General features: G+C 53.7%; 2 protein-coding genes and 1 pseudogene across 5 annotated transcripts; all 3 read right to left on the bottom strand.

The window, feature by feature from the left end:
• Positions 1-10,907: 10,907 nt before the first annotated feature.
• On the bottom strand, positions 10,908-13,041 carry LOC128563447 (sororin-like; annotated as a pseudogene).
• Positions 13,042-13,841: 800 nt separating this feature from the next.
• On the bottom strand, positions 13,842-22,199 carry WDR97 (WD repeat domain 97). Its single transcript, XM_053558700.1, is given in 22 exon segments — positions 13,842-14,342; positions 14,438-14,502; positions 14,587-15,365; positions 15,367-15,532; positions 15,606-15,727; positions 15,803-16,000; positions 16,086-16,253; positions 16,342-16,758; positions 17,550-17,633; positions 17,730-17,855; positions 17,958-18,215; positions 18,304-18,505; positions 18,557-18,897; positions 18,989-19,121; positions 19,281-19,371; positions 19,441-19,677; positions 19,759-19,901; positions 19,980-20,673; positions 20,796-20,917; positions 21,023-21,648; positions 21,735-21,871; positions 22,065-22,199. Coding segments are annotated over 22 exon segments (5,436 nt in total). The 5' UTR covers positions 22,189-22,199; the 3' UTR covers positions 13,842-14,139.
• Positions 22,200-22,313: 114 nt separating this feature from the next.
• Positions 22,314-25,388, bottom strand: MAF1 (MAF1 homolog, negative regulator of RNA polymerase III). Of its 4 annotated transcripts, none has more exons than XM_053558353.1 (8): positions 25,038-25,388; positions 24,170-24,296; positions 23,935-24,063; positions 23,700-23,865; positions 23,438-23,559; positions 23,235-23,354; positions 22,954-23,076; positions 22,314-22,831 (listed from the first exon to the last, which is right to left on the bottom strand). In XM_053558353.1, the coding sequence occupies exons 2-8, from the start codon at positions 24,250-24,252 to the stop codon at positions 22,810-22,812; spliced, it is 765 nt and encodes a 254-aa protein (XP_053414328.1). In that variant the 5' UTR covers positions 24,253-24,296; positions 25,038-25,388; the 3' UTR covers positions 22,314-22,809. The 4 variants fall into 4 exon arrangements, with proteins under 4 accessions (XP_053414328.1, XP_053414329.1, XP_053414327.1 ...); XM_053558354.1 differs by lacking the exon at positions 25,038-25,388 and adding an exon at positions 24,445-24,573; XM_053558352.1 differs by lacking the exon at positions 25,038-25,388 and having other exon boundaries at positions 24,170-24,454.
• Between the last annotated feature and the right edge of the window lie 140 nt (positions 25,389-25,528).

The raw sequence follows: 25,528 nt of genomic DNA, 5'->3' as shown, positions 1-25,528 counted from the left end.
ACTTTCCTGCCATGAGATGGCAGCTCAGGTCAGCCCTACCTGCTTTAGAGCTGCTTTGGTGTCCTACAGTGCCCTTTGCTAACTGCAATACTAAAATCCCCCCACCTGATGGAGAATTGCAATGTTATTGACATAATATGGGTTGTGTGACAGGGCACAATCGTGGCACTGTGCATGCCTGATGTGTTTCACTGTGAGCAAAGACAGGATATAAAAGCTTTGCATTGGGTGGTGCCTGTGGCTCAGTGAGTGGGGTGCTGGCCCCATGTACTGAGGGTGGTGGGTTCAAACCCAACCCCAGCCAAACTGCAACAATTAAAAAAAAAAAAGCTTTGCATTACTCATCTAGATACTGTGGCTTACACCTGTAATCCTGGCACTCTGGGAGGCTGGGGCAGGTAGGTTGCTTGAGCTCAGGAGCTCGAGACCACCCTGAGTAAGAAAAATAGAAAAAAACAGCTGGGTATTGTGGTGAGCACCTGTAGTTCCAGCTACTTGGGAGGCTGAGGCAAGAAGGTTGCTCAAGCCCAACAGTTTGAGGTTGCTATGAGCTATGATGACACCATGGCACCCTACCCAGGGCAACAGAGTGAGACTGTCTTAACAAACAAACAAAAACCTTTTGCATCACTCATTGGGATAGATCTAAGGCAATAAAGGGCCGGCAGCCCATGCAGATTTTGTTGGCAAGAAGACCCAGTGAGAGAAACTCCTGTGCCGCCTAGGAGCAAGTGCCCCATAAGTTACCTCCAAAAAGCTCATGTAACTCACCAAGCTGGTCTTGTCAGAGTCATTCTTTGGTCCGTCTGTTCCTTCTCACTTTGGGGGGCTATGGATTTTCCCACAACAGGTGGGACCCTGATAGGATAGGATCAGTGTTTCTATAAGAAAAGACACCAGAGCACCACTGGGTGGCTTCCCACCACTCAGGGACACAGTAAGAAGACAGTATCTGCAAGCTGGGAGGACAGCAGCCGCCAAAAACCCAAGTTAGCACCTGGGTTTGGGCTTCACAACCTTTCAGACTGTGAGAAAATATGTTTCTGTAATATAAGCCATGCATTCTGTGGTATTTTCCTATGGCGGTCTAAGCAGACTAAGACAATGGGTACTTCTATGAATGTTGAAAACTTTCGAAAATCAGATTGTGGCCGGGCACAGTGGCTCACGCCTGTAATCCCAGCATTCTGGGAGAATCCCAGCATTCTGATCCAGCATTCTGGATCACCTGAGCTCAGGAGACCAGCCTGAGGAAGAGCGACACCCCATCTCTATTAAAAATAGAAAATTGTGGCGGTTGCCTGTAGTTTCAGCTACTCGGGAAGCTGAGGCAGGATGATCTTTTGAGCCCAGGATTTTGAGGTTGCTGTGAGCTCTGATGCCATGGCACTCTACCCAGGGTAACAGAGTGAGACTCTGTCAAATAAATAAATAAATAGTCAAATTCACTGTCAGAAAGTTGTTCATACTATCTCCTATTATCTTTATATTCATAGCATCTGGAATAATGATGCCTCTCTTGTTCTTTTTTTTTTTTTCTTTTTTTTTTATTGTTGGGGATTCATTGAGGGTACAATAAGCCAGTTACACTGATTGCAATTGTTAGGTAAAGTCCCTCTTGCAATCATGTTCTTGTTCTTTTTTTGAGACAGAGTCTCAAGCTGTCACCCTGGGTAGAGTGTTGTGGCATCACAGGTCACAGCAACCTCAGACTCTTGGGTTTAAGCGATTCTCTTGCCTCAGCCTCCCTGGTAGCTGGGACTACAAGTGCCCACTGCAATGCCCAACTATTTTTTTGTTGCAGTTGTCATTTTTTTAGCTGGCCTGGGCCGGGTTTGAACCCGCCAGCCTCGGTGTATGTGGCTGGTGCCCTACCCACTGAGCTACGGATGCCAAGCCCTCTCTCATTCTTCTTCTTCTTTTTTTTTTTTTTTTGCAGTTCGTTTTTTTTTTTTTGCCGGGGCTGGGTTTGAACCTGCCACCTCTGGTATGTGGGGCCAGCGCCCTATTCCTCTGAACCACAGACGCCACCTCTCATTCTTGATATTGGTAATTTGTGTCTTTTCTTTGTCACTTTTTTTTTTTTTTTGAGATAGAGTCTCACTTTGTCGCCCTTGGTAGAATGCCGTCATGTCATAGCTTATAGCAACTTCAGACTCTTGGGCTCAAGTGATCTCCTTGCCTCAGCCTCTTGAGTAGCAGGGACTACAGGCCCCTACCACAGTGTCCAGCTATTATTGTTTTTAGAAATGGGGTCTCTCTCTTGCTCAGGCTGTCTCAAACTCATGAGCTAAGACAATTCACCTGCTTCGGCCTCCCAGAGTGCTAGGATTACAGGCATGAGCCACCATGCCCAGCCATTTTTTCGGTCAATTTGTCGATTTTATTGGGCTTTTTGGATTCTTTTTTTTTTCTATTATGTTCTTTTTTTATTTCACTGATTACCATTTTGACCTTACCATTTCCTTTCTTCTGATTCCTTAGGGTTTAATTTGTGATTCTTCTAGTTTCTTTTTTTTTTTTATTTTATTTGCAGTTTTTGGCCGGGGCTGGGTTTGAACCCACCACCTCCAGTATATGGGGCCGGCGCCCTACTCCTTTGAGCCACAGGCACCGCCCTAATTCTTCTAGTTTCTTTTTTTTTTTTTCCCAAGATATACACACACTTTTATTAAGTAACTTTTAGAGGTTACTTGTCAAGCCAGTTTGGAAAATGGCTGTAGTCTTTCTCCTCTCCCTTTGATAAATACACAAGTTTGAATTCTTCTAGTTTCTTAAGGTAGAAGCTGAAGTCTTTGGTTTGAGACCTTTCTTCTAATAGGGTTTTTATATTTTTCATTTATTTATTGACTTATGAATTATCTGTAATAATTTATTTTTACATAGGTTATTAACCCAGGCCAGGCATGGTGACTCACACCTATAATCCTAGCATTTTGAGAGTCCAGGATTTCAAGACCAGCTTGAGCAACATAATAAGACCCTATCACGAAAATAAACAAAAAACAAAAACAAAGAAAACTCCTTAATAGACCGATAGTATTTTTACTTCACACTGAGAGGTAGGACGAAGGCCATCATTACTTCATGATGCCCAGAACAGCGTGCATAGAGCCTGCACCGTAAATTCCAAGAGCTGGGACTAAAAGACTTGTGGGAAGTCACCTCATGGTCTCAATCCTGACTTAACCTTGCAAGAATGTCTCATCTCATGGAAATTGAGGAGGAGGGTAAAGAGTCCAGAGAAGTGCCCACCTCTCCTGGCTATCAGCCACAGAGCCTGTAGCTGTAGAGACTGAACTGGAATCTGCGGTGTGGCGCGTCCAGACAAATGCTGCCCTCTGGTGGAATATTTTGATAGTGCTGCTTTAACTGTTTCCCGGAAGTGTCCAGAGTCTAGACCAGCTGGAGAGCCTTAAATATTCTCAAAACAGATGGGAAGATCCAAAGTTCCTGGAAGTAATTTCAAAGCTGTGTAAAAGAGAACTGTACAGAAGATTCCTGTATGTCCTTGACCCAGACACCTCAGTCAGGTTCACAGTTTGCACAGTCATCCCAACAATGACCTTTTAGCAAAAGGTTCACCAAGTCTCTTCAGGATCCTGCAGATGGGAATAGTTCTTCAGCTTATGACTTTCATGCTCTTGAGTCGTAGAGGCTGCCCAGCTTCTGCACTGCATTCCTGATCCCAGCTCGGTGGCTCCAGGGTTGATTTCAGCTGACACATTTGGGGTAGAAATCTCACGGAGGTGATGCTGATTCTTTCCACCCTGTGCTGTCAGGTGGCATGTGAGGACAATTTGGCCCAAATGGAGGGTATGTGTTTTGATCACTTAATAAGTTGGAGTTGGCCTGGCTCTTCACTGTCGTTACTCTTTTTCCTCTTGTATTTAATACTGGGTTTATAATACTGTTGTTTTTTGTTGTTGTTGTTGTTGTTTAGAGACTGGGGTCTGGGCTCTGCTGCCTAAGCTGGGAGTATAGTGGCACAATCACTGTAGCCTCAAACTCCTGGGCTCAGCCTCCTGAGTAGCTAGGACTACAGATGCATGCCACCATTCCCAAACAATTTTCTAAGGTTTTTTTTTTTTTTATGGTGATAAGGTTTTTTTTTTCTTTTTTTAACAGAGTCTCATTATGTCACCCTTGGTAGAGTGCTATGGCATCACAGTTCACAGCAACCTCCAACTCCTGGGCTTAAGCGATTCTCTTGCCTCAGCCTCCCAAGTAGCTGGGACTACAGGTGCCCACCACAATGCCTATTTTGGTTGTAGTTGTCATTGTTGTTTGGCAGGCCCAGGCTGGATTCAAACCTGCCCACTCCCGTGTATGTGGCTGGCACTCTAGTCGCTGAGCTACAGGCGCTGAGCCTATGGTGATAAGGTTTCACTATGTTGCCCATGCTGGTTTCAAGCTCTTGACCTCAAGTTATCCTTCCTCTTTGGCCTTCCAAAGTGCTACAGTTATAGGCATGAGCCACTATGCCCGGCCTGTATTTAATCAATATTTTATGAGAAGATATTTTAAGACTATGTATATCTGTCATCCAACTTTCTCCCACTAGTTTTTGCATATATTGTTTTTAATCTCTGAATTAATTATTACTATCATGGTTGCAAAATGGCAATTTTCTAATTTCATCATTTATTGTGGGAAAAGGCTTTATCTTTATCTATTTCTGTATTTATTTTCCTCAGTGAGGACTCTTGCATTTCTGTTTTATTCAGAGACATATCATACTTTAATCTGATTATGTCGTTCTCAAAACTGTCCTCAATTTGGCCAATGGAAGGTATTGGCCAATGGAAGTTATTAAAGGAAAAGACCCAAGAGTTTAAGGTTGTTGTCCTTTTCTTTAATAACTTTATTAAAATATAATTCACTTACCACACAAATTACCCATTTAAATGGAATGAATTCTAGTATATTACTAATCTTTTAAAATTCTGATAAAATACATATAATAAAATTTTCAGGGCTGGACACAATGGTTCTTGCCTGTGGTCATAGCTCTCTGGGAGGCCGAGGTAGGCGGATTGCTTGAGTATAGGAGTTTAAGGTTACAATGAGTTATAATGACACCACTGCACTCTAGTCTGGGTGACAGAGTGAGACCCTGTCTCCAAAAACAATTGCCATTTTAATCATTTTAAGCATACAATTAGTAGCATTAATTGCATTCACAATGATGTGTGACCACAGGCACTACTTCCAAAACTTTTTCATCAGCCCAAGGACAAATTGTTACCATTAAGCATCAATCTCCCATCTCTCCTCCCCAAGCCCTGGTGGTACCCCAATCTACCTTTTGTCTCTATGAATTTTCCTATTCTAGGGACTTCAGTGGTTACATCATATGCAGCTGTTATTTAATGCCAAAACCATGGCATGTGTGTAGTTCTAGGCCATTTTATCCACGTGGGGCGTTATGCACCTAGCACCACAAAGTAGAGAACAGTTCCATCACCACAGAGACCTCGAATGTGCTACATCTCCCCTTCCCTGTCCCTTGGCAACCACTAATCTGTTCTTCCTCTCTATAAATGGAACCATACAGTATGTGACTTTTTTTTTTTTTTTGAGACGCCCGGCTATTTTTTAGAGACGGGGTCTTGCTCTTGTTCAGGCTGGTCTCAAACACTTGAACTCAGGCAATACACCTGCCTCGGCCTCCCAGAGTGGTAGGATTACAGGCATGAGCCACCACACCTGGCCTCAGTATGTGACCTTTTGAGATTGCCTTTTTCCTTCCTTCCTTCCTCCCTCTCTCTGTCTTGTTTTTTTTTTTTTGTTTGTTTGTTTGTTTTGTGATAGTCTCACTCAGTTGCTCTGACGTTGAGTGCCCTGGTGTCATAGTTCACAACAACTTTAAACTCTTGGGTTCAAGAGGTCCTCCTGCCTCAGCCTCCCTAGTAAGTGGGACTACAGGCAACCGACACAACACCCAGCTAGTTTTTCTATTTTTAGTAGAGATGAGGTCTCACTCCTGTGAAGTGCTAGGATTAAAAGTATGAGCCACCGTGGCCTGAAAGATTGCATTTTTTCACCCAGAATAATTTTCTGGAGATCCATCCAGGTGTGTACAAATAAACTGTTCTGGGAAGTATTCCACATATAATCATTCACCTGCTTTCAGCTATTACAAATAAAGCTACTATAAATATCATCATACAGGTTTTTGGGTGGACACATACCTTCATCTCTCTAAGCACCTAGCAGTATGATTGATGAGTCACAGGTAGTTGCATATTTAGCTGCTGTTGTTGCTTTTTGAGACAGGGTCCCACTCATAGCCCACTGCAGCCTCCAACTCCTGGGCTCAAGTGATCCTCCTGAGTAACTGGGACTACAAGTGCCCACCGCAATGCCCGGCTAGTTTTTCTGTTTTTAGGAGAGATGAGGTCTTTCTCTTGCTCAGGCTAGTCTCAAACTCCTGAGCTTAAGGGATCTACCTGCCTCAGTCTCTGCCATAGTTATTATTTTGACTTTTTCTGTAAAAACATTCATAAGAAGACTCATACAAAATACTTTAGTATCCAGGCACAGTGGGTATAATCCTAGAACTCTGCAAGGTAAAGGTAGGAGGATTGCCGAGGTCAGGAGTTTGAGACTAGCCTGACAAGACTGAGACCCTGTCTGTACTAAAAATAGAAAAAAATTAATGGGACATGATGGTGGACTCCTATAGTCCCTGCTACTTGGGAGCATGAGGCAGAAGGATCACTTGAACTCAGGAGTTTGAGGTTACTGTGAGCTAGTCTGAGGTCACAGCACTCTAGCCTGGGTGACAGAGTAAGACATTGTCTCAAAAAAAAAAAACAAACTTTTTTGTAACAAGTAGGTTAAAAAAAAAAAAGACTTTGGGGCAGCGCCTGTGGCTCAAAGGAGTAGGGCGCCAGCCCCATAGGCCGGAGGTGGTGGGTTTAGAGCCAGCGCCAGCCAAAAACTGCAAAAAAAAAAAAAAAGACTTTGGGTGGCGCCCGTGGCTCAGTGAGTAAGACACCGGCCCCATATACCAAGGGTGGCAGGTTCAAGCCCAGCCCCAGCCAAACTGCAACAAAAAATAGCCAGGCGTTATGGCTGGTGCCTGTAATCCCAGCTACTTGGGAGGCTGAGGCAAGAGAATCGCCTAAACTCAAGAGCTGGAGGTTGCTGTGAGCTGTGATGCCAGGGCACTCTACCAAGGGCGACAAAGTAAGACTCTGTCTCTTAAAAAAAAAAAAAAAAAAGACTTTAACAAGTACTCTTAAATGTGGGTTTCTAAAAACTTTAAGATAATGAACTAAATAAATTTTCAGAGTTCTAATAAAGTGATGGGTTCATGAGACTGCTAATCAAGATCAAGCAGAATAAGAGTTAATTCCCTGAGATTAGGTCACTGATGAAGATGCTTTTCTTTTTTTGAGACAAAGTCTCAAGCTGTTGCCCTCTGTAGAGTGCTGTAATATCACAGCTCACAGCAACCTCAAACTCTTGAGCTTAAGTGATTCTCTTGCCTCAGCCTCCCAAGTAGCTGGGACTATAGGCACCCGCCACAATGCCCGGCTATTTTTGTTGTTGTTTTAGCTGGCCAGGGCTGGGTTCAAACCCATCAGCTTCAGCATATATGGCTGGCACCCTACCCACTGAGCTACAGGTGCCGCCTGATGAAGATGCTTTTTTGACTTTTGTTTGAATGAAACATTGGTTTCTAGGTGGCGCCGGTAGCTCAGTGGGTAGGGTGCCAGCCACATGCACTGAGGCTGGTAGGTTTGAACCCAGCCCACGCCAGCTAAACAACAATGACAACCACAACAAAAAAATAGCTGGGCATTATGGCAGGCGCCTGTAGTCCCAGCTACTTGGGAGGCTGAGGCAAGAGAATTGCCTAAGCCCAAGAGTCTGAGGTTGCTGTGAGCTGTGATGTTAGGGCACTCTACCCAGGGCGACATAGTGAGACTCCGTCTCAAAAAAAAAAAAAAAAGAAAAGAAAAGAAAAAGAAACATTGGTTCTTTACTTAAATGTTTTGCTTTCTAGGCAGCGCCTGTGGCTCAGTGAGTAGAATGCTGGCCCCATATACTGAGGGTGGTGGGTTCAAACCCAGCCCTGGCCAAACTGCAACATAAAAATAGCCAGGTGTTGTGGCAGGTGCCTGTAGTCCCAGCTACTTGGGAGGCTGAGGCAAGAGAATCACTTAAGACCAGGAGCTGGAGTTTGCTGTGAGTTGTGATGCCACAGCACTCTACCAGGGTGACAGTTTGAGGCTCTGTCTCAAAAAAAAAAAAAAAAGAAGAAGAAGAAGAAGAAGAAGAAGAAGTCATGCCTGATGCAGGCTTTGTCTGCCATGCCTGGCTCACAGCTCCGCAGCCCTGGCTGCAATGCCAGGCCCTCCAGCCTCAGAAGCAGCATCTCCCCGACCTCCTCCTGCACCTTTCTCCTCCAGGGCAGCATCCTTCCCCTCCCTGTCCCTGCACTGCCCATAAAGCTCCTAAACCCACCTTGTCTAATTGTAGGTCATGTAGGGTCTCCCAGACCTCCACTTTCTGTGTCCTGACTCAAAACTACAGAGTCCCTTGACCAGTCTGTGACTGGCAGGCTTGAATCCAAGCCTGGGCTCGAGTGTTCAGGCACTGATAAAGGTGTCTTCATTGTCGATTAAAACACTGCAAGAGGGCGGCGCCTGTGGCTCACTCGGTAGGGCGCCGGACCCATATGCCGAGGGTGGTGGGTTCAAACCCAGCCCCGGCCAAACTGCAACCAAAAAATAGCCGGGCGTTATGGTGGGCGCCTGTGGTCCCAGCTGCTCGGGAGGCTGAGGCAAGAGAATCGCTTGAGCCCAGGAGTTGGAGGTTGCTGTGAGCTGTGTGAGGCCATGGCACTCTACTGAGGGCCATAAAGTGAGACTCCGTCTCTACAAAAAAACAAAACAAAACAAAACACTGCAAGAAACTGGCCTCGGCCATGAGCCAAATTCCTTAAGCCCTCATGGGAACCCTACGCAGGGGAGAACAGCAACTCTCCCTCTCCCTGTGTGTCAAGAGGATGCTACAGTCCCCTCCAGAAGTCCCCTTCAGACACAGTTTGTGCTGAGCATCCTACTGCTCGGTGCTGCTGCTTTTTTGGTGTCACAACCAGCCCATCCTAGACAGTCGGGGCTACTCCCTTGTGGGAGCCCCTCTGATGCTGCTTTTGGGGTGATTCCAGCCATGGGTTCAGCTGGATAAAACAGGTCATAAGCTGAGCATGGTGGCTCACACCTGTGATACCAGCACTCTGGGAAGCTGAGGCAGGTGGATCGCTTAAGCTCAGGAGTTCTAGACCAGCCTGAGCAAAGAGCAAGACCAAACTCTACTACAAATAGAAAAACTAGGCTGGGGGCGGTGCCTGTGACTCAAGGAGTAGGGCACCAGCCCCATATACCAGGGGTGGTGAGTTCAAGCCCAGCCCCGGCCAAAACTGAAAAAAAAAAGGGGGGGGCAGCGTCTGTGGCTCAGTGAGTAGGGCGCTGGCCCCATATACTAAGGGTGGTGGGTTCAAACCCAGCCCTGGCCAAAATGCAACAAGAAAATGTCTGGGCATTGTGGCGGGCGCCTGTAGTCCCAGCTACTTGGGAGGCTGAGGCAAGAGAATTGCCTAAGCCCAAGAGCTGGAGGTTGCTGTGAGTTATGACGCCACGGCACTCTACCGAGGGCGACAAAATGAGACTCTATCTCTAAAAAAAAAAAAACCCAAACCCTCCCCCCCCCCCAAAAAAAAAAAGAAAAACTAGGCCGGGTGCAGTGGCTCACACCTGTAATCCTAGCACTCTGGGAGGCCGAGGCGGGTGGACAGCTTGAGCTTACAAGTTTGAGACCAGCCTGAGCAAAAGTGAGACCCCCATCTCTATTAAAAATAGAAAAAAAAAAAACTGAGACAAGAGGATCACATAAGCCCAAGACTTGGAGGTTGCTGTGAGCTATGTCACCATGACACTCTACCCAGGGAACAGCTTGAGACTCTGTCTCAAAAAAAAAATCAAAGAAAAGAAAAAACAGGTTATAGGACCATCATTTCAGAGTGAGTCCTCTCCAGACCTGGAGGAAAGAGTGCTGCAGAACGAGGCCAGGATCATCTGAGCTGTGTGTCCTCGCTCAGCCAGTCATTGTGAGATGCAGCCTTTGTCCAGTGACATTTCCACACGGTTGTCCATGCTCCAATCACACTGAGCCAACGAAGGCTCCATGAAAGGCCTGATAGGTCAGGATTGGAGAGCTTCCAGATGGCAGAGCAGGCGGGGGCTCCTGGAGGGTGCCCTGCTGCCGTCTCCACGTCTCACCCTGTGCCCCTCTCCACCTGCGTCCCTTGTAATACCCAGAGTTCTGTGAGCTGCTCCAGCAAATTGATCAAATCCAAAGAGGGGGTCATGAGAACCCCAACTTGAAGCTAGGCAGTCAGGAGTTCCAGAGGCCCAGACTTGTGACTGGGGCTTGAACAGGGAGCAATGTTGGGACCTGAGTCCTCACCCTGTGTGATTAGATGCTGCTTTCAGGCAGCCAGTGTCAGGATGGGGTGGGAGGGTGCCTGGCTGGCGTCCACTGTAGCATTGATGGTTGCTTGATGAGGGGAGAAGCCCTCAAATATGGCCACAGAAACCTCTGTGATGACTGTTTTGCCATGAAAATGAGAGAAAAACAGTTTGTGTTTTTCCCCAATCAGCCATATAAAAAGTTGGCCAAGCCACCTGATACCACAACCAGAGACATTCAAACTGCAAATCAAAACAAAATTTAATGTCTCTAGGCAACAACGTGAGGCTTTGTCTCAAAAAAAAAAAAAGAAAGAAAATAAGTTAATGTTTCTACTCTGCCATCAGTTTGTCCCGAGACATAGGAACAAGAATCCATGTCCTAAGGAAACTCTTACCCTTTTAACATTACCTCTTCACTTGCCAGGATAATGGTGTAATTGAAATTTCACACGAATAGCTTCTGCTGGTAACTTGACAAACTTGAACTGAAAAGACTCTGTGGTTATGTGTTGCTCAAATAAGGAAATGTGTGAACTATTGACAAAACCACATGACCTGCCTGGATAGATTCCTCAAGGAAATCCGAGATCCATACATACAACATGAGACGAGCCACATGGTTATGACGGGTCCCACCTAGGTCCACGTGCTCATTTGATTAACTCAGTTGGCTGCACTTAGGCCTCCAATCATGGCTCAGAACCACTATGCAAACTTGGATCATCGTATTATTATTAATTTTAATTTGTTATCTTCCCTTTTTAAACTTTGTGTTTGTTAAACTTATTGCAGAAATGTAACTCCCAATAGAATAATGCTGGCCTAGTACTTTGAGATGATGGCAAAAACTATAGAAGAGATGTAGCTGGACTTGACAATGGACTCTAGGTAGACTTAGCTTCAGAGCCACTCCCTTTGAACCTCCCTTGTTGCTCAAATATGGGTTAAAGTGTTGTTTTTCATTTTGTTTTGTTGAGACAGAGTTCTACTATGTTGCACAGGCTAGCGTGCACAGCCTAGCTCACAGCAACCTCAAACTCCTGGGTTCAAGCGATGCTCTTGCCTCAGTCCTCCAGAGTGCTGAGATTACAGGCGTGAACCACCGTGCCTGGCCAGTAAAAGGGTTTTGGCATTTGTTCCTACTCACCAGTGACTCCTCCCAACATGGGACAAACCTGGCAGCTAAGACAGGACCATCCCAGCAGTAAGGAACATTAAACCTATCCACAGGATGATAGATCAGCGATGCTTTTGGAGGAAGATCTTGATCAATAAGGGGAAATGGGGCTCGGCACAGTGGCTCATGCCTGTGATCCTAGCATTCTGGGAGGCTAAGGTGAGTGGACTGCTTGAGTTCAGGAGTTTGAGACCAGCCTGAGCAAGAGCAAGACCCCATCTCTACTGAGTGGTGCCCGTAAAAGCTCAGTGGGTACCAGCCACATATACCAAGGCTGGTGGGTTCAAACCCATCCTGGGCCTGCTAAAAAAAATAATAACATCTGCAACAAAATATGGCTGGGCGTTGTGGTGGGCACCTGTTGTCCCAGCTATTTGGGAGGCTGAGGCAAGACAATCGCTTGAGTCTTCCTCCAATAGAGATTGCTGTTGCCCTGCATAAATTCTTAGTGGAAGACAGGCCTCACATGTGGCATTAACGCAAATACAGGTAACAAGGCCAGGAGAGAGGATCCCAAGTGTCCTCTCTACAGAGAGAGGAGGCTATATACAAGGAGAGGTGGGGAGAGTCTGGCCAGGTGCACCCCCACTGCATCTCATTCAACCAAGAGGTCAAATTGCTGAACAGCTTCAAACTCAGCATTCATGGCTGCGGCCCACTCATCCAGCTCTGATTTCAGGATCTCCGGCACCTTCTTCTTTCGCTTCTGTTGGGGGTCAGATTCCAGGAAGAGTTGTGTCGGGGGCGCAAGACTTCGCAGGGACCCTGGGGAGCTCGACTAACTTTGGACACACCACCGGTGAGACTCCCGACAACTCTTCTGCCCCTATCAGACTCTCAAAGCAGGACTGGCAACCTAGGGTGGAGGTGGAGGCAGAGCCCAGGGTCTCAAGCTGGCTGTAGGACCGTCTGACTTTCTTAGACATTTCCAAATCTCTGGCATCCAGGTCTCCTTCTCCAGAGTCGAAGTCAGAGTCACTCCAGGTTTTGCACAGGAGTGGTGGTTGGGGTGGCTAGGATAGGACATATCGTGAAACATGGCTCCTTGTTAGGAGGGTTGTTTTCTTTCTCCAAGAGAAAAGAAATCCTAGAGCTCCTGCAAGGCGAATTGACAGCTGAGCCCTTGACAGCATGGGCCACAGTCTTCTTTAAAACGATGGGCTTTTTGACTGGAGCCGCATGGGACCCCTTCATCCTTATTTCAGAGAGGATGCTCGGGAGATCAGAGGCTGATTTCCACCGAGACCTCCGCAGAGACTTAGGAGACAGGGCCCTGGGCCCAGATGGCGTGTTTGCCTCCCAGACATATCTAGTCTCAGTCTTGATCTTCTCCTGTGGGCGCAAACTAACTCGGAGGGTTGCCTTCCTCAGGAAACGTTCGAATTACCCAGTGCGCAGGTGAGGAGACACTTCTAAAATCAAAAGCTGAAAATACTCTCAGGAAAGAAACCACTCCTTAGACAACCCAACAAAAGAATGTAAAGAGCTGGGGGAACTTCCCAAAAGTAATGCAAAGCTGCTCCTGCAGGAGGTCCAGCCAGTGCTCTGCAGGCTCTGGAACAAGGTCCATCTCTCAGCACTGGTGGATGGATGGGTTCAGAGGCTGCTTCTCAGAGGGAGATGTGGTTCCTTCGTCCTCCTTTCCAGAATAAAGGTGACAGCCAGGCACGGTGGTTCACACCTGTACTTGTGTGATCGATACCACAGGCCCCACTGCACATATACCTTTGGTCAGCCACACCCTTCCCCACTCTCCTCCATACCTGACCACAGGCTGGCCAGGAACCTTCTCTAAGAGAAGTCTCCCATTTGAACACACAGTAACTGACCTATAGCATTTTTTTTTTTTTTTTGAGACAGTCTCACTATGTCGCCCTCGGTAGAGTGCTGTGGTGTCACAGCTCACAGTAATCTCAAACTCTTGGGCTTAAGCAATTCTCTTGCCTTAGCCTCCCAAGTAGCTGGGACTACAGGTACCTGCCACAATGCCTGGCTATATTTCTGTTGTTGTTGTCATTGTCGTTTAGCAGGCCCAGCCCGATTGGAACCCTCCAGCCCCAGTGTATATGGCCGGTGCCCTAACTGCTGAGCTACAGGCACAGAGCCTGACCTATGGCTTTGGCTGAATGCATGTGGTGACGTGCTGCCCACACTGTCTTCCTCTATCTAATCAGGCCTCCCCCAAGCACCAGTGCCGCTCAACATATGCTGACCACGTCCTGATGCTCACCCACCACAGACTCAGCCATGTCCTCCGCTCCTGCCTTCCACGGATGACTAGCTGCCTGCAGGTCAGCCAGACTTTGTTCACCCCAGGGCCCTCCAGAGAAAGAAATGGCCTCAACCTTGCTGAAGCTCCTGGACTTTATTCCACATTGGGCCTTAGTCAAGGCCAATGACAGGCTCGACAGCAGGTGCTACTTGTCATGCTGGGGGTAAGGGAAAGTGGGGGCATCAGGTGGTCAACCAGCTAGCTCAGCGGTAGCTGTCAGGGTCCGTGTCGTCCAACAGGAAGTAGCGCTGCAGGGCGGGCTGCAGGAGCAGTGGGGGCCGAGAGCGGGCAGGCCTGGGCCAGCCAGGCGGGAAAGGCTGCAGTTCCACCCGGGGTAGTGGCAGCTTCAACATCCGGATGGAGCCGTCAAGGGCGCGGCCAGCACAGAGCCGGGACAGCATCCGGCCTGTGGCAGGGAGTGCAGTGAGGCTGCAGGGAGTGCAGTGAGGCTACAGGCAGGGGTGGGGCTAGGGTCCCATCTCCAACTCTGTACCCACTCACCCCTCAGTCTCATCCTAGAGCCTGGAACCTTCTTGACCTCCTGAAGCCGGAGAATGGGGTGGCGCCTAGGGGTAAGGAAGTAGGGTCAGCTGGGCCCACCCACTCGCCACACAGCCACCCTATGCAGGTGATGCCCGTGCCCCACACACCAATGAGCCCGAGGGGGCAGCAATACTGTGTTGGGCCCTGGTGGGCGTGGGAGTGCAGTCTCCTGGGCCAAACTCTGCTGCCGAGCCCGCTGATGCGCGCAGAATAAGTTGAGCATGTCAATGAGGCCTAGGTCCAGCATCTGTGACCGTGACCAGTCCGTCTTCTCCAGTGGCAGCAGCTGGTCAGGTAGCACCGAGGAAACAGAGGAGCCTGCTCGGGTCTGGGGCACTGCAGGGAAGGTCTGCAGCATATCCGAGAGCTTGCGCTGGGTGTGTCTCTGCAGGGTGGTTGGGTCTGGCTCTGCAGGTGGGAACACCAGTACAGGTACTTCCAAGGCATGTGAGAGCCTCTCAGAGATGGTGGAGGGTGACCAGGAGGTGGCTGAAGGTGTCAATGAGGTGCCTGCAAGTGGCCTGGAGAACATCAAAGCCTGCAATGCTGCAGTCTCCTTGGAAGCAGAAAGTGCCACCAAGGTATCATTTGAAACCCTGGATAGCACTGTAGACAACTGGGCTATAGATGGTGCCCGCACGGTGTTCACCTGCAGGGGAAGAAGTGCCCTTGTTCCTGGAGCCCCCGAGTGGACACTGAAAGCCCCACTGCCCAAGCCCCAGCCTAGGGGAGAGGCCAAAGATGCATTGAGGTGAGGATCCTGGACCCAGAGCTGGACAAGGCAAGGAGCACCTAGCCTCACTTGGCTCTCCCCTGATGACCGCAGGAAAGCCTCCAAGACAGCCAGAGGTTTCCCAGAGGTGGCCCACCTAACCCCTGCCAGCCCAAACCTGCAGCTTCTGGATCAGGTCCTCCAGCTTCTGGCAGCAGCGCCTACGCAGTGCAGCCTTGGACTCGAAGTTAGAGCCCTGGACCCAGGTCAGCAGCTCCTTGAACAGGAAGCCCTCTGGGTCCCATAGGCCCAGCCCATCCAGCAGCTTCTTGATCTCTGGCCTGAGATAGATGCATGTGGCTTATCCCGAGACCTTCCCAACTGGTGAGCAGGGCCCAGTGGGGTAACACTCACCGGCAGGGGGCTGGTGAGTAGAGGTAGTAGGTCATAAGCTCCAGCACCACATCTCGGGACTCCAGGGAGCAGGCCAGAAGCAGCTGCAGCGCCAGCGTCACAAACTGCTTCTGCGTCTGGTCCTGAGTGCAGAGAGGGGACCATGCTTGGTGAGTGTGACAGTTAGGGGATTGTGGGGGTTGGGCTGAGGAGCGCACCTGAAAGCTGGGGGGCTGGTCCAGATTGAGCAAGTACAGGACAGTGCTCTGTAGTTGCCCGTGGAGGGTGCTGCTGACGTCGGGAAGCAGCCGCAGCAGCGCATGCAGGATGTACACTCGGTCTGCCCATGTGGCCTCTTTCAGCAGGTCCAGGAGTGCTGAAACCAGGCCCTCCACTCTGGCCATCTCAGGATATGCCTGCGGGGTTGGTGTGCCGCAGCCCTGACCCCCACTCCACACCTGGTGTGCCCCTGCCCTACCCTGTGCTTCCCACACCCCGAACCTCCAGGCTGAAGTTGGGGAACAGCCTTTTGAACCAGTCCTGGCAGACGAAAAAATGCAGGAACCTAGGCAGATGCCCGAAGTACTCTTCCCAAGACGCACTCCCGTAGTATTTCCATCTGGCGGCTTCAGGGGAGTGTGAGGGCTCCAGGGTTAAATCTGCAGAGCCCTAGGGGGAGCCGCAGCAGCTGTAGACATGGCCTCTCTGGATGTCAGAGCCAGCCCACCCTCCAGCATGGCCTGGGGGTGACCCACACCTCTCCGGGAACCAGTTGTTGGGGTTTCAGCTGCTGGTCGGACACTTTCGGGAAAGCTGAGGTCCAGTCATCTTCCAGGTCCAGATTTTCCTCCTCTCCCTCCTCCTCCCCAAACCACAAGGTGAGTTCCCTTTGCCATTGGGTGTGAAACTGCCTATTGTGCCGTTGCAGCCATAGGTCATCCTGGCTGGTACTTGGCTGCAGAGAAGAGTACAGATATGTTATCTGCTGGGCTGGGGATAGCAGAGCCCTCCCTGAGCCCTGCCCTGCCACCCAGCCTGACCTTCTTGCCTTATGTCTCTTCTGGGGTGTGAGCCAGGCGAGGGAGCTTGGGCAGCTGACCTCTCTGGGCAGCCAGATTTGCTGTAGCACCACAGAGTTGGGCACGCAGCCTGGGAAGCTGATGGGCAGCGGGTACTAGGGGAGGGGGAGCACAGCAGGTGCTGAAAACCTAGACTACCCCTGCCCAGATACTTCCCTGGGTCTCCTCATGACCTTGCAGAGCCTTCCTGCCCCCAGCCAGCTCTTCCAGGCCTCCAGCGCCAGACTAAGCAGCAGCCTCTGCTGTCCATACCCAGATGGCAGGGTGGTCAGTGAGAAGCAGCTGGCCCAGGAGCCTGAGCATGCCCACGTGCTCCCCACAGGACTCAGTCCCCAGCCCTGGAGTGGGGTGTCCACATGTAGCAAGAAAGGGGATGGGTAAGAAGGATCGCAGAAGAAGAGGGCAATGGAGAGCTTGACGGTGCTGCCCACCAGAAAGGCCAGCAGCCCACTTGGGAAGGGACAGTGTTGGGCATGTGCTGGGGGAGGGGCAGAGGCCTGCCTGGGCACCTGGTAGGGGCCAGTTCCCCAAAAGGACAGGGGCTCTGGTTTTCCAGGAGAAGCTCATGGACCCACACACCCCACCCAGCACCTCCACCAGGGAGAGGGCTATGTAGGCACAAACAGCCAGTAGCAGCTCTGGGAGCCCTGGTTTAGGCCTGGCTCAGGAGTACAGAGCCAGTGTCCACAAATACAGCCTCACCTGAACTGGGTCTGGTGGGGCCAAGGGTGGGTGGAGGAAGGCTGTGGCCTGGCCCTCTGGGCTGTAGCTGGGCATGGCCGCTGGTCAGATTTGGACAGAGCTTTGTAAGCAAAGGGAAGATGGGGTATACAAGAATAGTGACCTCCTGAAGTGGGTTGCCCCTGAGGGGATGGGGGGGCCTAACCTTGTGTGATTGCGCAGTGGCAGGAAAGAAGCCCCCAACGTTAGAGAGAGGCTCCTTGGGCCGTCTCTTCAGCAGCAGGGGGACCTGGGAAGCAGACACGGTCTCAGAGCAGAGCAGCCCCCAGAACCCCTGCAGCTCTGCCCTTGGGTAGGTGGCACCCCACCTGCCTGGCTCCCTCACCCTGTGCCTCAGGTGGGAAGATGGTGGGGTCTGGACCATGGTTGTCCACCCTTGGAGCTGTTCCCACTGTAGCTGCAGATCCAGGCTTAGACCCAAGTCGTGGCATAGGGAGGAGCGAGCCAGAAGCTAGGGCATGGAGGGAATGACCGGACAGGGGCGGGAGGTCAGGGCACCGGTGGGGCAGTGGCTGAGATCAGGGCCTGGGTGGGGGAGAGGCAGGAGGCTCACCAGGGAGGCCCTGCTATGTACCCTCCGGTGGGTGGGTGGGATGGGCAAGGTGACTTGGGGAGGGCGGGCATAGCGCTGGCCTAGGGTCCCCAGGTCCTGAGGGGGCAGGGCTGTTGGTACTGTCTGTGCTTCAGTGTTGACTACAGCCTGCCAGAGACAGGGGGCAGCTCTGGGCAGGGCACACATGTTCCAGATCTCTCTCTCCACTGTGAGGTTCCCAGTGTTCCACTGCCAGGACTCCTTTCCAGACCGCACGCCCTGGGAGGGAGAGGACCAGATGCTGTGTTAGAGGCCTAAGAAGAGGGAAGGGGCCAGGGCCTTGGTTTGGGGGAGGACCAACACCCACCAGCAGGCTGGTGCCATATATCAGGTGTAGGTAATTGTCAAAGGCTTCCTGGCGTTGCTGCCAGGAGGGTGGGGGCCGGTCTGCCGGGACCACCAGCCCCACCCTCAGCTGCTGAAGGTCTTGATCCCGGGCTACTAGAGCTTCCAAGTCCTGAGGTGGGGGGTCAGAGGTCAACCTAGTCTTCCTTGAGCTTTGCAACATGCTGCCCAGGCAACCACAGGGATCCAGGTCTGAGCCTGGCAGGGGACAGGGCTAAGGAGGACCCACCCACCTCCTTCTCCACTGGTTGCTGAGGAGGGACCATCTCGCGATGGATGAAAGACAAGGCAGCACTGCAGATGGGGACAGGCACAGGTAGGACACAGGGTGGCATACCAGCCAGTCAGGGCAGAGGCTGGGATGGGGCCTGGAAGGGAAGCGGGTGCTGGGGCTGGGTAGGTCTCCCTGATGGCCAAGGGGCCTGCCACTAGACCTGAGGCTGGCTGCCCCATGTAGGCTGGCAAGCCTCTGCAGCTGGGCAGAAGTCAGCGACTGCTGGCTGGTCAACGGCAGTGGAGGGTCATCCACCATGTCAGGAGCCTTCCAGCACAGCTTCTGGGCAGGAGAAAGGAGCCTGAATTCCTGGCCTAGGTAGCCATGTCTGCCTGCAGTGGCCCCACTTTGCCCACCCTGTCCTCTAGCACACCTTAACCAGGTAGGATGTGGGCAGGTAGAGCCCATGGGATACCAGGCATAGGTGGGAGCCCAGTGCCAGCACCAGGTCTCCACTGTTGCTGCAGAAGGTCAGGGCCTGAGGGGCACTGTTCAGCTGTAGGAGCCTGGAGGGGTACCGAAGTCAGAGTCCATGCCCTGTTCCACACAAGGAAACAGCAGGGGCAAGGTTCTCGGCCTCTCCAGCAACTGGTCTGGGAAGGGGCATAGGTGGGAGAGCCCAGCCAGCTGCCTCCTAGCCCGCCCCACCCTTGGCCCCAGCCCACCGCAGCAGGCGGTTCTTGGCGGTCCAGATGCGGACAGTGCAGTCTAGGCTGGAGCAGGCATACAGCTTGAGCGTGGGGCAGCAGCACAGGCCTGAGGGTGGGTGTCAGGTCAGGCCCCAGCAACTGGCAGTGAAGACTCCCCCTTCTCCCTGCTCCTCACCAGTGATGTGGTCCGTGGGGTCATCTTGGGGCCGGTGATCGAATCTCTGATTGTCGCCTGGGCCAAACTGTACCAGGCCATAGGTGGCACTGTCTGGGTCCTCAAAGCCTACGGTGACACGTTTGCCAAGGGCACAGAGTGTCATGACTAGGTGACAGCAGGAGAAGGTGCGCAGTAAGTTCAGACTCTCCTCGGCGTAGGGGAAGACTCGCCACATCTTCACCGTCAGGTCTCCGCCTGCGGACAGTAAGACTCGTGCCGGGCTTTGGGGGAGTGGAGGAGCTCCCAGGATGACCACTTGGGCAGGGAGGAACCGACCGGAAGACACGACACTGTTCCAGGTGGATGCAATAGCGGTGACTGGACCCGGGCTGTGAGCCTTTGTGTGGAAGACAGTCTCGGACGAGAACCACTCAAGAACTGACAGAGTGCCATCAGTGTGCCCCACCACCGGCAAGAACCTGTGGGTGGCATGGGACTGTTGGTGCGGCCCTGTCGCCAAGTCCTCCTGGCTGGTCCTCACCAGCTCCAGCACCCACCGGTTCTTGTTCTTCCAGGCCACAGTGCTGCGGCGGGGCTCGCCCCTGTTCTGGCGCACGAGCTCCCAGGAGGCAAACGCGCTGCCGGGGTCTGTGAGGTGGCTGTAAAGGTGCAGGCAGCAGGGCCATGGCGCCTGGGGAGGCGGCGGCTGCACCCGGTGCAGCACAAGCATGGGGTTGAGGGCCGCGTTGGCTCGTACCAGGTGCCCGGCCTGCGTCAGCAGCCAGAGCGCCTCACATGGAAGGCAGTAGGCCACTGCAGCTGCGCAGTCTTCGGGTCCCAGCAGCAGCGCGCTCACTGTGCGCCCAGTCGCAGCCGACACCAGGTAGACCGAGCCATCGGCGCAGGCGCACACGAGGCGCGTGGGAAGCGACGGGTGCGTGGGCGCCGGAAGCGTGGGCGCCACCTGCAGATGGAGCACTGGTGCGGGCAGATGGGCCAGTGGCGAGTAGAGCTCACGCACGCGCCACAGCTCCACGCTGTTTGTACACACCGAGAGCACAGGCCAGCCAGGGCCTACAGGTGCCAACAGGTGTCTCACGCGCCCTGACCGCGCGTCCTGGCCCCAGTAGCATAGCCCTACCTCGCCCACCTGTGCTGCTGCCCGCAAGTCCCATGTACGTAGCGTCCCGTCCTGTGAGGCCGATAATGCCAGGGTGGTGTTCGGGAGCACAGCCAGCGCCGTCACTGGACCTGTGGGAGGGGCGCGGGTCACTCGAGTGCACCAGGGAGCGGGCAGGAGAGCTGTGAGCTCGGCCTGCAGCCAGCGCTGAGAGGCCTGGCCAGAGCTTGAGTTGGACAAAGAATGGGCGCACCTGTGTGGCCCACGAACACCATCCGGATCTGCCAGTCAGCCTCCCACACCTTCACTGTGCTGTCCCGGGAAGCTGTCACCATTGCCTCTACCTCCTCACAGTAAGCCAGGTCCGAGATGGTGCTGCGGATGGGGAATGACAGCAGTGGCCGAAGATCTTAGCACAGCTTTGTACATAAGTGGCCTGTGCCCCTGCCACGACCGGCTCTCGCTTGCGGACCCCCTCACGTTTTGTGCAGGTCCCTGCGCACATCTACGAGAGCCCAGACCTGCAGATTGAAGGTCAGCACAGCTGAACCACAGGCCGCGAAGCAGCACCGGGCCTCATAGGGAGGTGCTGGTCCCAGAGCCAAACGCTTGAGCTGGCCAGCTGGGCTTGGCGGTTGCAGGGGTGGCCCACGCAGCACCAGGCGGCGACCACCTGAGCGGAATTTCCAGAGCGCCAGGCTGCCGCTCACGTGGGCCACAACCAGCAGCCCCCAGTCGGGGGCCGGCAGGCAGCAGGTAGGTTCGCATCCTGGCGCCCCGCCCACACCCAGCTGGCTCAGCCACAGCAGGTTGAAGCTGGGCCCTAGGATGGCCAGCCCCACAGGGCCCCAGCCTACAAAGCGACCCAGGGCGCCCAGCGGGCCCAGCACGGCCACCAGCCCTGTAAGTGCCACAGGCGCCGGGAGCTTCTCTTGAGCCCAGCCATCTTCTCTGTGCAGGTGCAGATGGCCCGCGCCATCGAGCACCACAAAGCGTCCACCCGCTGGGTCCTGTGCCACGGAGCGCAGCCCGGCCGCCACCTCCAGGCGGCGCAGCGGCTCCAGCCCGTGCGTAAGGCATGCCACATGCAGCTCGGCTGTCTTCTCCTGTGGTGGGACAATGCACCAGGTGAGGGTCGCAGAGGGACCAGCCCCTTAAAGAGGCCCCAGCAGACGCCCAGGGCGAGCTGTACCTTCTCGACGATGTCGTGGAGGCGTCCACGCAGGAGCAGCCACAGTTGGTGGGCGCGGGCACTCGGGGACTTGCCTTGCCACTGCTGGCTGCCGGTGAAGAGCGGAAGGACCTGCGGCAGCTCGGTGAAAGACAACTCTGCGAGCAGGAGTTGGGACACGGTCACCATGGCCTTGGGCCCCCCAACCTTGAAAGTTGTGGGCAGCCGGAAGCCCACCTCTCAGAGCCCTTTCGGGTCAGGAACTGCCTGGGGGTGGGGTGGGGTTCGTCAACTTTAGCCTGAGTCCTGCTCCATAAAGGGGCATTAGGGGAGGAGGCCAGGCCCCCTCACCATTCTTTTCCACGAGCAGACCAGGGTCTGGGACATCAAAGCTGTACGTGTCATACAGGTCCGGGTCCAGAATCGGATTATCTCCTGAAAAGGATCTGCTGGAGTCCGGCACTTGTGCCTCCATCTGGGTGACCGGTCCTGATTCAACAGCTTCTGTACCCAGCAGGCTCAGCGCTGTTGCTGGGATACCAGACGTTGGCCCCGCCCCCACCACACTCCCTGCCCTCGCGCTGCATCCAGGTCCACACAAAATCACAGAAACTTTTATTGGAAACAAATGAGCTGCAGCAAAGTGACATTCAGTGCACGCGGTCAACAGGCAAGGTGGGGTGCAGGTGGGCGCCAGGGGCTGGCCTTAGACCAGAGCCAGGGACCACTGGGGCCTGCTTTCCGGGCCTCAGGCTACAGACCCTTTGGGGTAGAGTGTGCAGGCCCAGTACAAAATACAAAAATAAACTCTGTGTCCAGCTCTCCCTGCCTGTGACAGTTCATTTGGGCAGGCAGTCGCTCTTCCCACCAGGCCCCGTGCTGTCCATCTAGTCCAGCCACAGCACAGCAGCGGCAGCCTGTGGGGGTGAGTGGACATCCATAGGCTGGAACCAAAGGGCCAGGCAGGTGTGGCCTTGGGCAGCACTGGGACTGTGGCAGCACCAGGGTCTGGCCAGCAGCTGGGGAGGCCGTGGGCCTCTCAGGTGGGCAGGTCCAGGCATTGGTTGAAGCTGGATGAAGCTGGGGCCTCTGCTCATCACATACACATCACTGGGACCCTGGGCAAGGGTTGGCACATAGCAGGCCTTGAGGAGCTCCCACTGAGACCAGACAGAGAGCCCCCAGCCTGTCATACCCACTCCAGATTCCAAGGTCCCAGGTCACAGCCATCATCACACACCTGTCCTCTGTGGTGCTGGTGTCCTCGGACCCACCCTCGCTGCCTCCGCCTTCTTCCTCTACCTCCTCCCCCAGTTCCATGTCCAGCTCGTTGCCTGCCTCTGAGGGTGTGTAAGTGGAGCCACTGGGGGAAGTGGGGAAACCAGTCTTAGATGGCCTACCTCAGGCCTGCCACTAGCTCCCGGGAGGATGTCTGAGGGAACAAGGTCAAGAACAGGTAGGGGCCGCTGAGGAAACTGCATGAGCCCAACAGGGAGCTGGGAGGAGGCAGATGGTGCCCACCTGATAGAGCGGCAGCTGAAGAAAACAATTCGCTTGAGCCGCTTGTTGTAGAAGAAGTAGTTGAAGGACCAGAGGCTGCCATCCTCCCCAAAGGGGTCTGAGTCTAAGTCTGGGTTATAGCTGGTAAGTGTGGGGTAAGAGCTGACATGAGGCCCCAAGTGCCACACACACCTGGGGTCCCACCTACAGGGATGCTGGCCCACCTGTAGATGTCACATTCTGCCAGGCAGATCTCTTCGTCCACCGCATTCCACAGCTGTGGCTTCAGGGCCTTGAAGTCCTCCCGAACAGCTGAGAACAGACTGCAGTTGACTGCATTCACCACCTAAGACAGGTCATAGTCAGGCTGACAAAAGGCCCAGGGCAGCAGGTGTGAACTGGGTGGAGCCTGGGACAACCAAAACTGGGGAAGGACAGTGGGATGGCTGTGGGGCTGCAGCTCCCTTCCCGCCACCTGACCCTCACCCAGCTGAGGCTGGGCTCCCGGCTGAACTCATGGCTGCGGGCTGTGCTGAAGTCATAGTCAGGCCTGAAGGACTCATTGAGTGTGGCAATCAAGTAGAAGAGGGTCTTACGGCTGCACTTGTCACTGAGGGGGCCCTCATCTTCACCACCTTGGCTCTTGCTCAGTCTGTAGAGAGAATTGTCAGCCCAGCCCACCATCCTACATTTCCCAGGGGCAGGCCCCACCTCAGCTCACCTGCTGGGGCTGAGGCCTGAGGTCTGGGGTGGAGAAAGTGCCTCCAGCACGTGAGGCTGGCCCTCCTGGCAGAACTGCTTGAACATGTGTTTGTCGTCTCCTGCCATCTTACACGAATAGCTCTCAATTCTATGGGATGCAGGTAGGACCACAGAACATTGCCTCCCAGGTTTGATTCAGGGGCTAGAGCAGAATAAAGCTCTGAAATGCCAGCCCCCAGAACCTCTGGCCTCACCTTCCAATGATGTGGGCATCTCCAGTCTCCACAGTCAGCTGAGAGTTGATGGCCTCAAAGCTTGAGTTCTCCAATAGCTTCATGTCCTCGGGGAAGGGGCTCAGTGCTCCAGAGGGGCTAAAGCTGCCTGAGGATGCAGGAGACCAGGCCATGGGTATCTGGCCCCATGGGGCTCTGCCTTCAGCCCTGCTAACTCCCCGCTGTAAACAAACGGGGTCTGGCTCCTGGCAGCTCCCCTCCCTCTCCTGGTCTGCTGGCTGACGAGATCCCCTTACCTGAGGGTGGCAAGTCCAGGCTCAAGCTCAGCCACACCCTCTGGAAGGCACTGAGTTCTAAGACCAGGCCGGGAGGCCATGAGGGCTCCTGCTGGCTTAGTCTCTTCCTCAACACTCCCCATCCACATCCAGAAAAAAAAGTCCACCCCCCGTGGGGGTTGTCTTGAGGCCGCGAAGGGACATGACTCTCGCAGCCCCCCTCAGGCCAAGCTGGGATCCTCAGCCTGGGTAAGAACCCGAATCCCGGTTGGGAACAAGGACACCTGGGGCTCTCAGACCTGCGGTCACCTGGACAGGCTCTTTTCCCTGCTCTGGCTGTTCTTTGGCAAGAGGGAGAGAAAGCCCATAGGCTTCTCCGCTCTACTCTCTAAAAGCGTCTAGTTTATCTGGACACTACGGATCGCAGGATCGCGGCCCCACTAGGGTGTTGCGGCGCCTGCGAGGCCGGGGCCGCGCCCGCGCGTCTGGGGTAGCGGCGCCCTCCGAACCACGGTGGAACTACAAGTCCCAGGAGGCAGCGCGCCGCGCGAGGCCTGCTGGGGTCTGCGGTTCCGGCCGCCAGAGACAGCGCGGGGCAGCAGGCGTACACCCACCTTCCTGGGCTGGGCTGACCAGGCCGCACCAGGCTGGGCAGGGCCGGGTGGCTCCGCGTCGGTGCCGGTCCTCAGGCGAGGCGGACTCCGCGCAGTGCGGGCTCTTCAGGACCGGAGGGTGGCGCCGCGGCCTCCGCTCGGGCCGCACGGCATCAAGGGGAAGAAGCTCCGCGGCGACGTCCCGTTACTCCCGGCCCTGCCGGCCCATCCGGGCTGCCGCCGCGACATAGCCTCGCCCCCCTGCACAGCGCCCGCCCTCGCGACCGACCTGCCGCCGACCGCCACAGAACGCCCCGGCGAGCCAGCGAGCGAGCAACCTCCGCCTCCCCCGGCGGACAACAACAAGCGTCCGCACGGCCCGTCCCCACGCTTCTGAATGGCCCGCTGTAGCCTCGGGGATCGGGAGGTCGAGTAGCCATTGGGTGCGGTACCCGCCGCTCAGTTCTGCCTTCCACTCTCACTGGCTCAGAAGCCTGTCTGTCACGCTTATC

This window comes from Nycticebus coucang, chromosome 13 (assembly GCF_027406575.1).
Source record: "Nycticebus coucang isolate mNycCou1 chromosome 13, mNycCou1.pri, whole genome shotgun sequence".
Classification (NCBI taxonomy): domain Eukaryota; kingdom Metazoa; phylum Chordata; class Mammalia; order Primates; family Lorisidae; genus Nycticebus; species Nycticebus coucang.
Note: the sequence above shows the minus strand (reverse complement) of the source record. Positions and strands in the feature narration are given on the sequence as shown.